General features: G+C 40.1%; 1 protein-coding gene across 5 annotated transcripts in view; it reads right to left on the bottom strand.

The window, feature by feature from the left end:
• Positions 1–16,080, bottom strand: part of ESR2 (estrogen receptor 2) — a 44,680-nt gene extending 28,600 nt beyond the window's left edge. For 2 of the 5 annotated variants that reach the window (XM_068192181.1, XM_068192177.1), the window contains exons 1-2: positions 3,797–3,908; positions 20–492 (exon numbers count right to left, since the gene is read on the bottom strand). In XM_068192181.1, coding sequence (XP_068048282.1) covers positions 20–492; positions 3,797–3,799 — 476 coding nt within the window. In that variant the 5' untranslated portion in view covers positions 3,800–3,908. Of the gene's footprint in view, positions 1–19; positions 493–1,740; positions 2,109–3,796; positions 3,909–10,852; positions 11,085–15,986 lie in introns of those variants that run through there. The other 3 variants (XM_068192178.1, XM_068192180.1, XM_068192179.1) reach the window with 3 other exon arrangements.
• Positions 16,081–16,725: the final 645 nt, after the last annotated feature.

The following is a 16,725-nucleotide window of genomic DNA, read 5'->3' on the forward strand; positions in this document are numbered from 1 at the left end:
AGCAAGAAGCAGCACTGACCTGCTGCCGGGCAGCACTGGCTCCACCGGGCGCGCCTCGCACCACAGGCTCTTGGGCTGCTCTGCGTACAGCAGTGAGGACTGGCGGTGCAGGGTCAGAGGGGACAGATGGCCAGGAGCAGACCACAGAGCACTGGGGCTGGAGCTTTGCCTCGCAGTCACGCCCTCTGGGTCCCCAAAATTGCTGGCAATGTTGTAATTGACCATAGCAGGGCTGCAGAATGCCATTGTGGAATATTCGTGCCTGTTTTCCATGAAAGGTGAGGGAATGTAGAGTGGACTGTGTTCGGCTGTCAGCGTGGACTGATTGCAGCTGTAAGGAACTGGAGAGATGACACCAGCAGGTGAATTTTTAATTTCTGTTTTATTGAATCCAATATCCTGAAGTGGAAGCAACTGAGAAAAGTCCTTGTGAGAAGATGTGCACAGGGACATTTTGAAGCAAGATTGAAGAGTGCTGTTTAAATATTCATCCTAAGACAATAAAGAATAAAAAAAAAATAAAAATAAAAAATCTCCACATTAAGTCTTTTATACAAAAGAAAAAAGGAGCCAGTAAACATAATAACATCTCATTAAAACAGATTACACATCAAATGCACTTAAATAGTCAATGTACAAATATACTTCTATACTCTAAAATGCTTTCTAGAATATCCTTAAAAACAAAAGCCAAAACACACACTGAGTTCAGACTCCCTTAAAAAATAATGATAATTTTAAGAACAAAACTATTTCAGGTCTGCTTGAAACAAAGATGAAGGTGACAACTTGGATCTTACCAGGAGTTACAATCAGGGTAACAGGGTAAATCTGCTCTCTATCAGAGATAAAATTACCCCAAGGTCCGCAGCTATGGAGGAGAAATCAATTCTCTTTACAAAACTCACCATCTCCTGCTGTTAACTGCACTACAGTCCTCAGCCTTGTACTTCAGAGTGCATCCCTTTTCCATCACAAACATGTAAAAGCAGATATTTTGAAAACAGACAAACACACACACATGCATATCCCCTACACCTTCCAAATCCAGAACTCCACTGCACATCCCTCTCCACAGAGGAGGCAGACAGGTAGTGGATGTCAGCGAGGTGCAGCTTCATCACTGAGAGGTCCCTGGGCACGGCAGCTCTGAATAGAGCCATTAGAAAAGTAGAAGTCATAAAATACAGGTATTTCCAAAGCTGACAATAAAACTCGAGTGATTTCATAAGGTCCAGAAGTTCTGTAACTCCCAGCAACTCTTCATCCTCATCCCAACTACCTCCTGTACTTTCTGCCATCTCATTCAGCTATCAAAACAACGACCTTAAATTGCCCACAGTAATTACTCTTTGTCAGATTTAGGCATATACAAATTATTTAAGAGAGAAAAGAATTTTGAAAAGAAAAAAAAAAAAAAAACCTGCCAAAATTATCCTCCTGAGACAGACCCCTGCCCTAGAAGCATTATTTTACTGTAGCATTAAAAAACATTTTTTCTTTATTCTTCACTAAGAGTTTCATCTGCAATTCATTCCAGCTCTGAAGACAGACCTAGTTTGCAATTCAGAACAATTCTGTATCCAAAATAGCAGGTTTCAGCCCCCTGTGCTGATATTACAGTGTACTTTTAGATGTGGTAATAAGATCCTGACATGAGAAACCACAGGATAACTAAACATTCACCCACAGCTTTGCTATTCCACAAGTGGCCAAGGTATAGATGCTAAATGTTCTTACCTTTTTTTGCCTCACATGACCATAAAGCAAGGTGAGGAAGAGTCAAGCATGGGTTTGTTGAAGTACCAGCAACCTCCCTGTCCCCAAAGCTCTCAGCCCGATGGCATTTCTAATATGCCACCTTGGGGCATTGATACATTTTTCTCCTTTAGGGTGAGGACAGAGTAGAAGCATTAACAGAAATGTAAGAAATAGAATTTTTGACTCAAGTGGATAGTTGGGAGTCCTTCCTCCCTCCTCACTCTGCACTCTGGCAATGAAACTGAAGATATGCGTAGAAATAACCAGAAACTCATTTAAATCAGCTCAGGCACTTTAGACCCAGCTGCTGTGTTTTCCTTTGTGGGAAACAGGAAAATGCGATATCTCAGCAGCTGTTTGTGTCCAGCAGTTCTTGGACTGGAACTCCAGAGCAGTCAAAGCAGGGGATTCTGACCTCACCCCTGACACAACCCACACACTTCATCTGCCCCCACCAGATGCTTCACAGCCTCCTCCAGGAAAAACCAGGCATCGTGCAAACTTCACTGCAAAAAAAACACTGATTAAACCCAAAGGTGCTCTCACTCCCAGATTATGGGGTGGGTAATTTCTTAGAAGGAAATGATGGAACAAAAAAAATTAGGGGTGTTTTCAGGGGTTACTACGAGTGAGCCCAATGAGCTCACTGGATTCAGCACACATTTAAAGATTCAGTATAAGCAAAGCTGTATTCCCCTGGCAGTCTCAGAGGCTGCAGGTATCCAGGATGAGCACGGGCACTCTGCCACCAGAAGACCTGGAATGTCCCACAAAAGCTGTCTGTGCTTACTTTGTCCCTCTGCCTCCTTTGGAAGGGCACAGAGCACAGGGGAACCCCAAACCCTTCGGAGGGAAGGACCTGAGCAGCATCACAGCAACATCTCTGTTACAAACAGCTAGAGACATTCTGCTGTGCCAGCTTTTGCAGCAGAAAAACTGGCTGTGTAGTTTCCCTCAGCATTTAGCAAATAAATGCCTGCACGCTGTAGAAGCAGAGAGAACACAGAGCTGCTACTACAGAATTTTATGAACAGAAATCAGCTGAGATTTGAGTCATGTTTTTCTGCAGAGGGAATCCACTAATGTGTGTGTGCTTAGCAGAACGGGGATATTGTCTCCAAAGGGCAACACACAGCATTTAGAAACACACACAGAAGTTACCAGCAGCAAGAGTGAAGCTTGTTTTAGGGGAAGACTTCACACAAGCATAAAAATTCAGTACAGCCTTCCTGAAAACCACACTGCTCATCAATTATTTACAAGAGATGGAGACTCAGGGGTCCACCAGGTTAGAGCAAACTGTACTCATGGTCTTTAGCAGGCTGTAATGTAGTGACAAAATAACAGCATTGACCTGAGATTATTAACTTGGGGTAGCAGAAATAGAAATTGCCACAGTAGATTATGGATCTGCATGAGATCGCATTGATCACATTTCTTTACACCCAGAGAATTTAAAACGGGAAGTGCAGAGCCTCACAAATAAAGAGAAACTGCTCAGAAAGTCTTAAAAATTGGCTGCTGGTCTGTGAAGTTGTGTGTCTTAAAGAAGAACTGAAGACTGAGGGAAACAGATCTCAAGGTCTGAGACTCAAGAAAAACTCCACAAACACCTCAGAAGGAAGCACAACCACATTTAATACAAGGATTACAGTAAGTAGTGCAATAGGCTAATAAATCTGTTCCATCCTGGTATAATGTCCTCATATCTTAGACTCAACTCATTAAACAGAAATTAACTACTTCCTAAAGTGCACTCCTGTCCCAACACTCCTTCTTCCTCTGAAAAAAGATTTTAAAAGCAAGTTTTAATGATAAAATACATCATTTAGATGCAGTCTAACAGCTCTGCACTAGATCTGTACCAGACATAGAAACGAAACAGGTTCTATTATTTTTATATTCCAGTCTCCTGGGAGCCTGCAAATGTTTCAATCCACTGAAGTCAGTTTAGCATAGCGAGATATTCAACAACTGAAATGCCATTATTAAGTAAACAACAGCCATTCTGGCCAGTTCCTCGAGTAACACTTACCATTCACAAATCTAAGACACTACAGGCAGGATTCACTTCTGACATAAAGCAGCTCCATCAGCTCCAGTACCCGAGGATGCCACCACTATCCATGAGGATGTCAGGAAAAAAATGAATGCTATTAATGTTCTCCATCAAAAAAAAAAAAAAAAAAAAAAAAACAAACAAAAAAAAAACCAAAAAAAACCCAAAAAACACCCAAAAAAAAAAAAAAAAAACTTAGGCTTCTTGTCTTTCAATAACTCTACAACAACTGAATGTATCTTGAGTCACCATGCAAGACATGCCAGATGAGGCACAAGGACTGGTTTAGATGTCACAGTCAGACACATGGGTAAATAATTAAGCCATCTGACGTATTTCAACAAACTCAAAAGCCTCTTATTGCACATTACCTATACCAAGTACCTCATTAAAAGCCTTGTGGGGAAAAACTAATTTTTTTTTTTTTTTAGTTTTATGTTTGTTTGGTTGTTTGGTTATCTTTTTAGTTTTGGAAGAGGGGAAAAACAGGTAAGAGAGGGCAGGGTGCCTGCTTGGGAACATAGTCCAATAGCTTTTACTAGAAAAGTACAGCACTTCAAAAAGCAAGGGAGTGATGATGTTCTCAGGCACTCCTCTATCAAAATACTCTACAAAGTGCTTAGCATTTTATATATATTTGGAGCAAAGATTTTTTGCAATAGAGAATCAAGATGACCTTTTTCTCTGCTAGGCTTAGACTAAAGTGCAATCATTGAGCCTTTGGGTTTAATAGAGGTGATTCAGCAAGCATGCATTCCACCACCCCACAGCCAAAGATCCTCAGTTATCTCACAGAGCATTCTATTAATATTCTGTTACATTTTACACAACTCCTTGCAACAATAAACTGAATCATCTCCTGGGAAAGTGATTACTAAAGGAAAGTCATTCCTGATGCGTATGATACTTGTGCTTCAGGTTTTGTGACAAACTTATTACTCATTAAACGCAGCAGGGCCAGATATTGCCAACAGAAGGCAGGCAAGTAAACAAGTTTATTATTACCTGAGAAGGACTGGACGCAACAAGTAGGGGAGAGATAGGGAAGGAAAATGCAAACACAGCTACCTGTCCAAACTTCAGATATTGTACCCATTCCTACAAAATTAATAACCTGTCCTCAATGACATCAACACCTACTCTAAGTAAAATCGTGCAGCTCAAAATCCCACAGGAAAAAATACTGTGAAACAAGCAAAATGAGAACTCTTTAGCCTTTAAGTTACTCAGAACACTGGCAACTCCTAGATTATTCTAAACATTCATAAATGCATTCCAGAGCTCAATGGATATGACATGGGGGCACCAAAGGAACTGGATTTGTTCCACTAGAGGAGTAAACAACTTCAGTCTTCTACCCCATGAAGTTACAAAGACAAGGAATCCAGACTCTTTTTACAGAAAGTGCACAAGTCGGGAGATCACAGTCACATGCCAGTGCAAGGGAAATCCCAGTAGAACATGGGAAAAATTCTCCACAGTGATAATTCAGTCCAGGAACAGGATACCCAGAAAGGCTGGGAAATCCCTATCTTTGGAAATATTTTTAAAAAGACTCACTTTGAGCAGGATGCTTGATTAGTTGCTCTCTAGATTTCCCTTCCCACCTTCCCATTACTGAAAAATATTTTCAGATCTCAGTTCAAACTAGAGTTAAGGTTGACTTTACTAGTTTTTAGCCTTTAAATTTGTGGACCACTAAAATGGTTACCAGTTCTGAGCGTGGATTTAAGCCTTCTGTGATTTGCATCTCTTAAGTGTGTTTCATAGACTTAGAGTTTCAGACACTAGAAATGAAAAGCCATTGTCCTAACCAAGAATACAAATGCAAACTGAGACACTTCAGCTCCTTTACTCTCCATGTAATTATTTCAAAGTACTGTGTGGAGTTTTTGGTCCAAAAGAATATCTGCATTTCAGCATGAAAATTTTAGTGTGTTCCATTAGAAAAGAAACATCTGTTTAAACTATTACACAAGTTATAAATAGAAGGATCTATCTGAGGATTTTGTGATCATGCTTCAGCCTACAGCAGTATCATGGCAGAAGCCAGTACAAAGAATAGCACCCTTTTCCAGTAAGAACTTCATTATTAAATAAGTAAAAAGTATCTCCTCTGATGAAAGAAAGGGCAAGGAAGAGCAGTATGGGAATTTAGATTTTCACGGATCTGGGAAGTCCATCTGCATCCAGCATCTCTGAAGCACACTTGGATCTCTCAGCACATGCCAATTAGGGAAGCTAATTCTAAAAAAAATTATTCTTGTTTTGATTGCCACACCATAGCTCTGTCCCAACAGCATGGAATACATCCATTCCTTGGATCCAGGAGGAATTAATTCCTCCAATCAACATTTCACTCTTAATGACTGTGTCCTAGAACAAACATACATGTGCCTTCCTCCACTCCATTTCTCTCTGGTCATTTGCAAAAAGTGTATTCACAGAAATATAACTGAGTCTGTGAACGGTTTGGGCTGGAAGGGACCTTGAAGATCACCTAATTTCAAGCCCCCCAGCCATGGGCAGGGACACATTCCATGAGACCAGGCTGCTCAGAAGTCAATCCAACCTGGCTTTGAACCCTCCCAGGGATGGGGCATCCACAGTTTCTCTGGAAAACCTGTGCCAGTGGCTGACCATCCTCACAGTAAAAAATTTCTTCCTAATATCCAAGCTAAACTTCCTCTCTTTCAGTTTGAAGCCATTCTGTCTTGTTCTATCACTACACATCCTAGTAAAAAGTCCCTCTTCAGCTCTTTTGGAGCCCCTTTAGGCACTGGAAGTGCCAGAGCTTTCTCTTCTCCAGTCTGAACAAACCCAGCTCTCTCCGCCTGTGTTCATATGAGATGTGCTCCAGCCCTCTGATGAATTTCATGGTCTCCTCTGGACTCACTGAATCTTATGTTCTTCATCTTTCTTATGCTGAGGGTCCCAGAGATGGATGCAGCACTACAGACAGGCTTCCACAAGGGCAGAGCAGACACTGCACCACAGAGCTCGGCGTCATCAGCAAACTTGCTGAGGGGGCCCTAGATCCCACTGCCCATGTCACCATCAAAGATGCTACATCACTCTAGTCTGCTGAGAAGCAGAGTGCCATGCTCAATCCTCTGCCCTCAACAAGGGAAAAAGGCATATGGATAAAATGCCTCATTTTGCCCAGTAGAACTTTCACACAGCTTGCAGGGTTTCTGAATAACTGTCTGTTATTGGCAGGGCATAGACATGAGCTGGCACAGGGGCTGAGATTTTTTGACTCAAGTCAAGTTCCTTCTCTTTACTCTTACAACAAATCAACAGCTCTTGTATTATAAATAAATTGAGGACTGAAATCCCACCTCATTTATTCCCTTTTCCCACAGCACTTTCCCCACTGAGGTCTGTGAGGATATACAGCAGCATGAAGAGAGCAGAGCCTGCAGCAACACACTCATGCCAGGCAGAAATTTGAGAGAAAGAGATGGTGACTAAAAAAGTCAATATGTGAAGAAAAACAAGTAAATCAGGCAATAGGGACAGAGCAGGAATTGAAAAATCCTACACTCTCAGGGGAGATACGATCTCATTTTTGATGAAAGCAAAGATGAGACTTTCCCTGGTAGCAGCTGTTCTTCACTAGGCATAAAGACCAGGGAAAAGATTAAAAGTCCTTTTGCCAATGCACAAAAGAGTCATTACAGCCCCTTAAAACCTGACCCCTGGCTATCTATAGGCTACAAGTGTGATGTTGGGCAGCCAAGTGGGACACATCCCCAAATGACAGGAACTCATCTATTTCTGCAGTTCATGCTCTACCAGCTTGGCAGATCTGACCTGCCAGAGCTCCAAAAGACAGGGTGGGAGGTTCTGCTTGGCATGTATGCCAGGAAATGCAGGATTCATTGCTCCTGGCTAAGCAGACATTGGCTTTCCCTTGAGCATGCCATGCCTCAGGCTCCTCAAATAAAGTCCTGTTTTGTGAGGCTGAGAAGCAATGGAAATAACCAGAGGAATCTTCGGCAATAGAAAACCATCCTTGCAGAAATGTTGTCAGGGAATAATTTTTTCAGATCTCAGTGACCTAAAGAGTGAAGAAAAAGCAGTGGATTTTTTTCCTGTCAGACCAATTTGCAGTATGTCTTATTCTACTTTCTCCTCCCCCAGATAAAATGTTATTTATGGTGCTTTTTTTCCAGATAGCCTCTTCACAATGCAAATGATTCATGCTGTAGGATTAATTTAGGCAGCCAAAGAGTAGATAAAAAGTGTAAAACTTTTGTCTTTTTAGTCATAAAACTTGAATAAGCAATCTTTTCTATGATGGCATGGAAATGAAATCTCTGTCTGAATATGTACAAAAGGCAGAACTCCTTTGGCTCTTTATCTGGTTTTAGCTATAGTAAATTGATTTTCTTACTGGAATTTCTGTAAAGACTATTTCAATTGTATTAATTTGGTTGTGCATCTTCACATTAACAGCAGATTCAAGACTAAATATCTTTGTCTCTGCAATTTTATTCTAACTTCCTTAAAATGAAGCTTTTCCAATGCAATTTTTTGATACCTGATTTTTAATGACTTAAAAGAACTTAATAAATGAGTCATCATGACCTTACTTTCTCTCCACCATCACTAATTCACTGAAAGAGCACAGAAACCAAGGCATTGCTTATTCCTGCCTTTCAAGCTGTGAAACACTCTTATAATGCTGCATGAAACCCCAGGTCTGATATGTTTAGCACCATCCACAGGTAACAAAAGTTTGTGCATACGTTTTAGTCCCTTAAACAAAGCAAGCTGTTCTAGATTTGTCTCATCATTAACCTAGACGTGAAAACCTGCCTTTTATTGTGAGTAAAATCCCATCTCAGCTGAGTCAGCTGGAATTTTGTTAATGATTCTCACAGAAGGACATTTGTCTAACATACTAATTAAGACAGAATTGTAATGCCCTCCTCGTCTTATTAGAATGAAATCTGAGAAAATATTCTGGAATTTCTGCCTGTTGAGCTCACATTCTGTCTTTCAAGGAATGGACCAGCAAACTCATTAATGTGAATATTTCTTGCTGCTAGCAAAAGCATGCTGCAGATAGCCGAAGAGGAGCACAGTAAAATAGTGGATATAAAATCTGGTCAGCCCCCTGGATCACCATCCCTTGTCACTGTAAGCTTTTTGCTACTTTTACCTTAAGCCAATATTCAAGAACCAGAACTAAAACTAAGAGTACGTGAAGATATAATATACTAACTGCATTTATAGTTGTTTTAATTAAGTTATTTTAATCCATTCTTGATCAGAACATCATCATAGACACTCATATTAGCTGACTTTTTGAAGACAATTCTGCAGTTGCAACATTTTAAGAACACCTCTAAAACTATGAGCATTTTCTTCCTGTGATATTTAAAGTTTTTCAGGTTATCAGCCAAAAAAAAATTCTCAATGATATAAAAGAGTTTCCGTGTTTCCACTTTCTCCAGCAATACTTGAAGCTCCATTTACTGGTTCTCGTTTACAACACTGAAGAGATAAAGTGAAAAGAAGCATCAGATTTTCTCCATCCCTTCAGGTCCAAAATTTTTATTGTTTTTTCTCCTTTGAAAGCCTGAGGAAGCTGAGCTGTTCACTTACACCCAGAATTACCAGCCTGACAAGGAAGACACTACAGCTATCTTCCACTAATGCTGTGTTACAGTCATTGTGTTTGCAAAATGCAAGAGGCATCTTATTTTAAAAGGTACAGGAAAGTCCAGAAAGGAAAGCAAAAAGGAGGACAGCCACAGAGAAGGGCTTGAACTTTGTTCACAAACAGAAAGAAGAATTTTAATAAAGTTCTCAAATACCAGATGAAAGTTTTCAAGCTTTAAATCAGAAATACAACATGTATTTGTTGCTTCAGTAAAAGCACCAGTCTTAGAACTCCCCCTCTTGTGGGGACAACAGATGAGCAAAGAATTTCAAGGATATGGATGAGGAAACACATTGCTGGTAACACTGAGCACATCAGAAGAAAATGGTAAATGACTTTATGTTCAAAAGCAGTTTGTCATGCCACCCATAATCATATCATAACTTTCTCTACACACAAATGGTAATTGTGCATCATTCTCCATATGACAAGGCTGAACCCTTTCCCAGAAAGAAATAGCACATTTACTATTCATTCCAAGGTATAAACTGCACAATTTGATGTTTATCCCATCCTCTCTCCAGGCTGAAATTTATTTTCTCTAATAAAACCTTAGTTATAAAGCATCCAAGATTAAAGACCAGATCATTCCTGCCCTTGCTAGCCAAAAGTCTTTTATGAGCATTCAGGCAATGGTTTTGATGGGTTTGATGAAGATTTACACATGTGCTGTCCAATCTTTAGTTATTGTTAAATAAACCTTTTAGCAGTGCCAAAAGCAAACTTTAAAAACAGGCTTGGATCTCATTGTCTAATTAGGAAGATCCTTCTTAAAGCTGAAGATCTCATTAAAAGAGTGTAAATCTATATCACCAACTTCAGTGGAAAAACTACTTCAGAACTGTGAAAACAAAACCTGAGACATTTATGAGTGAGAGACTTGGAATTTCAAAAGTCAAGTCAAGAGACCTCCAGTAACCCCAATTTGCTTTGAATCAGGTTATACCAATTGCTATGATGCTTGGAAGAGGCATTTACCTTTTATTAGTATATTTATCTGTGGAATTTCTCAAAAACCTTAAAACACCATGCATGTTCCAAAATACTCCTTCTGCTCTCAGAGCAGCAGTCCTATTCTAATAAGATTCTTAAGCCAAAGACCTAAAATATAGCAAACTTCCATCATTTTCTCTGTATCCACAAATATTTTAAAACCCCAAGCCTATTGGAGGATCACTTAATCTGCATAAACTGATAGACTTTAAGAACAAATTTACACTGGAGCTAGAATTAATACTCTCAATTTAACCCATCTCATTTCTCTCACAGAGGCTATTGTTCATAAATCCAGAGACTATCAATTGCAGACCTTTGGCAACATTTACAATAACAAATATTTCATTCAATATAGCACGTACCTGAATGACACTGAATAGGGTTTCTGTTCTTTATAAATGCTCTGACAGCATTACATGTCAGCAAGATTTTTTCATAGCAGTTCTGGATTTGTTTTCCTTCTTTCCTTTATCTCTGATTCTAAAGCAGCTGTGCCCACCACCACTTAGTCATCAGATCTCAAATATGAATCTTTCCAAAGCAACGTGGTGCCTGCTCATCAGTGCAAGGTTACAGGGATACTATCAGTGTTTCCCTTCCCTCTGAAGGCAAGACCTAAACAGAAGTTCCTCCTCCTCCTTTCTGACATAACAAGCCTCTGAATTTGTCGTTCACTGCAGTTAAGGCTCTTACATGATGGAATCATTTTATAAGCCAAGCATTCTCACATGTAGCACAGAAATCTGAAGGTTAATTAACCAGCATTTTCTGGCTTCAAACACTGAGGTTTTTAAAAGGCTAAATTAAACTTTTTATATCTTTATCACAGGAAAACCTGAAACATAATTAACATTTGCTCTGAAGCAGAAATGTACTCATCTTAGTTATTTTGGGCATCACAATAAATAAACTCCTTTGGCATTGTTTTTTAAATACCAGATGCACAAACACAGACAAGGGGGGGTTATTTTTCTGCAATGTAGCTACACTCATTTTCAAGAAAAGCAAATTAACTGGAACCCATTTGGGATGATATCTTTGGTTTACTGCATGTAAAACAAAGGTTTTTATGCTTAAAAAAAAAAGCTTATGTATGCTTTAACCCCAGCCTGTAACTAAGCACCACATAGCCACTCACACACTTCCCCTCAGTGAGATGGGGGAGAGAATTGGAAGAGTAAAGTGAGAAAACTTGTGGGTTGAAATAAAAACAGTTGAATAGGTAAGGCAAAAGTCTCCCACATGAGCAAAGCAAAACAAGGAATTCATTCATCACTTCCCACGGGCAGGCAGGAAAGGAGGTCTACATCACACTAACAGTGACTGGAGAAGACAAATGCCATCATTCCAAATGTCCCCCTTGCTTCCTTCTTCTTCCCCCAGTTTTGTATGCTGAGCATGACACTGGAATATATCTTTGGTCAGCTGTCCTGGCTGTGTCCCTTCCTAGCTTCCTGTGCAGCCCCAGTTTCCTCACTTGTGGGATGTTGGGAAGCTTGGACTCTGTGTAAGCACTGTCCAGTGATAATAAAATCATCCCTCTGTTATCAACACTGTTTCCAGCACAAATCCAAAGCACAGCCCCATACTAGCTACTATAAAGAAAATTAACTCCACCCCAGCACAATCTCCACTTCTTTTCCCATACCATTTACATCATGCTCAGGTCCTGCACATCACCATTACCCACCATCCTCATTCTCACTGTTTGATATATTTCATAGACAACACTCCCTTAGTCTATGGGCCACCCATGTGAAATGTCTGTAAAATAAAAGACCATAAAAAATGTCCATCAAAGACCAAAAGCATCCACAAAATGCCCAGTAGGTTCATTCAGCCCATGATTTTGTGCTCCATCTGGTATGGGGCTCACTGAGGACATGAGAGGTGCTGTGTTGTGGGGAGTTATCAGACCCCAAAGGCAGCTCGGGTCGGGTGTCTGCTGCAGTTGTAAGGACTGTCCTCCTCTGCTTCTGGTGACACCTCCTGCAGCAACTCCCATAACATACAACTCAAGTCATGGATTACAACAGTTTAAAGGTATTTCCACTACCAGCTTCACTCCTGATCCCTTTGAGTGAGGTTTTATGGTTTAACATCGCTCCCTTCATTCCTGCTCCAGCTTGCACTTATCCACAAACTGCAATCACTTCGGGCTGGACCTCATGTACAGCCAGTGATGCTTCAAGATGTACCTTCTCCAGCACAAATTCAAAGCATAGCTCTTGCTAGCTGCTATGAAGAAAAATAGCTCTACCCTAGCCAAAACCAGCATACTGAGTTAGCATTTACCAAAGAATCACACAAAACCAAACAAACATAAAACCAAAGAAACAGAAAAATTCAAAAAAATTGAACACAGCAAGATCTATGTCTCAGTTATACATTGCAATGTCTTCCAAAATCATTGATTAGTTGCTAAGCATTAATTTAATTTACTCAAGAGAAATTATTATGCTTATACATTTGCCTGGATAAAGCCTGATGTTTTTCATCCTTGCATTTTGGACACCAAAACACCTTCAAGTCTACACAACTTTCCAAAACTACTTGTCCGAATTAGGAGCCGATACAGCTCTGCCCCCTTTAACATCTTCTCTGCAAGCACAGCCAGAACCAGACCAAGGTAATAGCACTGTCACTCAGTCAGCCCTTCCTATAATTACTTTTTGCTAATGCAATTTTTCTCAGTATCAGATTTGCCTCTACCTTGTTTCTCTGTGCTTTCCTTGAGCCTCCTTTTCTCCTCACATTACTGTTTTGCTGGTCCAAGCACTGCTGCTTTTAATTTCAATTTCCTTTTGTTTTAACAGATAAAGCCTTTTGCAAGCTAGAAGGGATTTAAATGCCAGTGCTTTTTGATGATTAGCATTGGGAGCAGCACGAAGGGGTTACCTGTGGATTGTACCTTTCCTCCCCATTCAGATCACCACTCAGTTAGGAGCCACAGCTGTTTTGGGTAATATGAACAAAACCCTTCAATCAAGGAAAATTCAGATTGTTCTAAAGATTTTATGCGTTAGATAACCAAATGGAATGAAGAGTATCTAGGTAAATGATGGTAAATCAGGAACAGTTTGGCAGCAGACAAAGAAAAATAAGTCACATTCTCTTCTCTCTCTTTTATATATATATAAGTATACTATATTATATATATAAATATTTACATGTATAATGTAAACTACTATTTCCTACAACAATATAAAATGAAGGCTTTTAATTAATGTATTTTCCACCTAGGGTTTTTGTAGGGGGAAGTTGTCAAGATGGGAGTTTCCACACGTAAAAGGAACGATTAGACTCCAAGCTGCAGCAGTTTGTAAGTGAAGCAGCACCTGCCTAGCAGACGTGGGGAGCAGCTACAAGGAGCCTTGAGGCAATACACAAGGAAAAAATAATCCAAATCAGATGGAGTTCAGGATGTTACACTCCCCTGTGTGTCCAAGTACATGACGTAAAATACATTAGTGCCAATAGATTCAAAAAGCAGTTTCTTTAAAGACAAAGGTGGTGTAGAGAAAAAAAATGGGTAAATTTATCTACTTGACAATGCAGGCCCATCCTGGATGACTGTCTTGTCCCAGACAGAAAAATTTACTGACTTGATTATCACCTAAAATTACTGAAGGATGAGCAGCTCCTGGGATCACAGGACACACTGTGCCCATTCCATGCTGTGCACTGTCCAGATAATGCCCAGAAAAGCACTAAGTTTTCTCCCCAGCACTCCCACTGTATTTAGCACCAGCTCTCACAGTCAAGACAGCAAATTCACGCTATATAAGCAATTTGAAGAGTGGCTTGAGGATTCACTTAACAAAGAACATTTTTACCACCTCTTACAAGTTTTAGAGGTGTTATAGTAAAAGGATCACTCTGAAGGAGGAGTGAAGAAGCAGGGTCAGAGCAGAACTGCAGAAAGAATGTTCCTGGACACTGTTCATCAGTGGTTACAGGTACAGGTTCTTATATACCTCATTAAATTGCTGTGGCATTGTCCTTAAGGACACTTGCTGATAGCTGTAAAATAGCTCCACATTTTCTCACATATCCATAAAATGATGTAGATTTTAAGGAAAACAAGGATGCAATATTACATTAGCAGAAATAAACAGCCCAATTACACCTACAAGAATTTAGAGGAAACTATCCAGCCCTGTGTTGTTTTGTGCAAAGGTATACTCCCCTCATTTGCTCTGAGTACACAGTGGGTGAATACCTTGCTTTGCTATCACAGCTTCTACCCCAGTACCACACAGAAGGAAACAACTAAAGTTTTAAATTCTTTCAAATTAAATTATTGCAACGTTCATTAAGATTGGATATTGCTGCAGTATTTTATTCTCTTCTCAATTAGTTGCAGTCTTTGCAAGAGACAACTAAAGTTAAGAGCTGAAAGTCACTGGCTGAGAATGTGGAACTTGTGTTTCTTGATTCTGTGTGACTTTCTCTTCCTCCAGTTTACCTCATTAAATACATGTTCAATATAGGTTATTTTGAATTCAAGCTGGTTTTTAAATGTAGAAAACCTGGGTTTCCAGAGGAAACTCAACATGGATTTAAAACATCTATAAAAATCATACATGAAAAACCCAGCAGTCTCCATATCACACACTCAGTATAGAATATTACTAAATAGGAGGCTTGGTCTCTCAGGTCCAAAGGATTTCCCCCCCCCACCACAGCTCAAACTCCCTTCTGCCTTCTTTTAAGTCTTTCCAGACAGAGCTCCCAGCTACAGCTCATGGCTTTACAGCAGATTCCTCTATCTTCCCTTGGCCTTGAATATCCTGCTGGAGCAGAGCCTGTATGTAGACACATTAGTCCTGAAGTAACAATTAAATGAATATATTATAATAAACTGTAACAAATATTGCTTTTCTTCTGAGATTTTAGCTTACTGGCAAGCGTTACGAAGGGGGCAACTCTGCTTCCCCAAAATCAAACCTCGTTTCTCCAGGCTCTCTGCTTCCAGAGAAATTGGGGCACAGAGATTACAAAAACTAAGCCCTTTTATACAAAAATTTCAAACATAAGCTGTTTCTTGCCAATTCATAACCATGGTTAGGTCATGGGGAAGGAATTTTTTTCTTACTGTCCAGGAAATTAATATTCATTTTCTTCTTCTCCTTTTCACCTACCTCATATGCCCTCCCAACCTGCTACTTTATCACTAAAGGAATTCTTCCCCATACACTAAGGACTAGAGACAATGGGTTCACAGTTACTACAGTTACACTAGTCAAAAGTATTTTTTGAGGAGGGTTTTAGTTACTCCTCTTCATTTAATCCTGTTACATTTAGCCTACTAGACAAGTTTAGGAAACAAACCCCAAAAACACACATTATAGTGTAGGAGTACTTGGAGAAGGCTGCTCTTTCCATAAAACCACAAAAAATCAGCAGAGAGAATTAACAACCTTACAGACAGCCAACAGGTGATACAAAATGTGAACCATGCAATTCCAGAAGATAACAGCTAATGCCATATACCTGTTTATGAGACCTGCTCCACCTCAACTTGCAAATGACTGCTGCCTCCTCTGTTTGCCATGAGCTCAGCAGAAAAGAGGCAATGGGAGGGGACAGATAGTGGGGCAAGACAGGTAAGGCCTGCTGGTTTAAAGCAATCACTAATGAAGTGGCTTTGGTGTGGGGTCACACCCACTGCTCTGCAATAGCTCTTTAACGACATCCAGAACAGCTGTTCTGAATTCAGTCTCTCTTACAAGACAACAAATATACTCAGGTAAGCTAAAATACATTTTCCGTCCACAGCAGATAACCCCAATCTAACTAGCAAAGCAAAGTTCAAACACAGATGATGCCAGCAGAACAAGAGAAGAGAGTTACAAAGGCACCTGAAGTGGCTGAGTGGTTCCTAAAGTTTTTAAAGCAATTGAAGCAACTGAACTTCATTTTTTGATCTTTGCAGGTACTTAAGAACAGCTTGCCACCTCAAAGATCACAGTAGTGAAACTGCTGTTTCTCTTTTCAGTGTCACCACAAAGAGGTAGATAAAAAAACCTGGTAGCTCTAACCACATATCTTTTTAATGTATAGTTTTCTAAATCAGATCTCATTTTGCTGCTAGTTTAGTTCCATTTTCCCCTCAAAATCAATGTCCCCAGTGGCAGCACTTACTGGCGAGGTTGGCTTGGACACCTCCTCATGTCTGACAGTTTGCTGCCATCACCAGCAGCAGTGTCTCTCTCTTGCCTTCTCAGGACCT

This window comes from Anomalospiza imberbis, chromosome 6 (assembly GCF_031753505.1).
Source record: "Anomalospiza imberbis isolate Cuckoo-Finch-1a 21T00152 chromosome 6, ASM3175350v1, whole genome shotgun sequence".
Classification (NCBI taxonomy): domain Eukaryota; kingdom Metazoa; phylum Chordata; class Aves; order Passeriformes; family Viduidae; genus Anomalospiza; species Anomalospiza imberbis.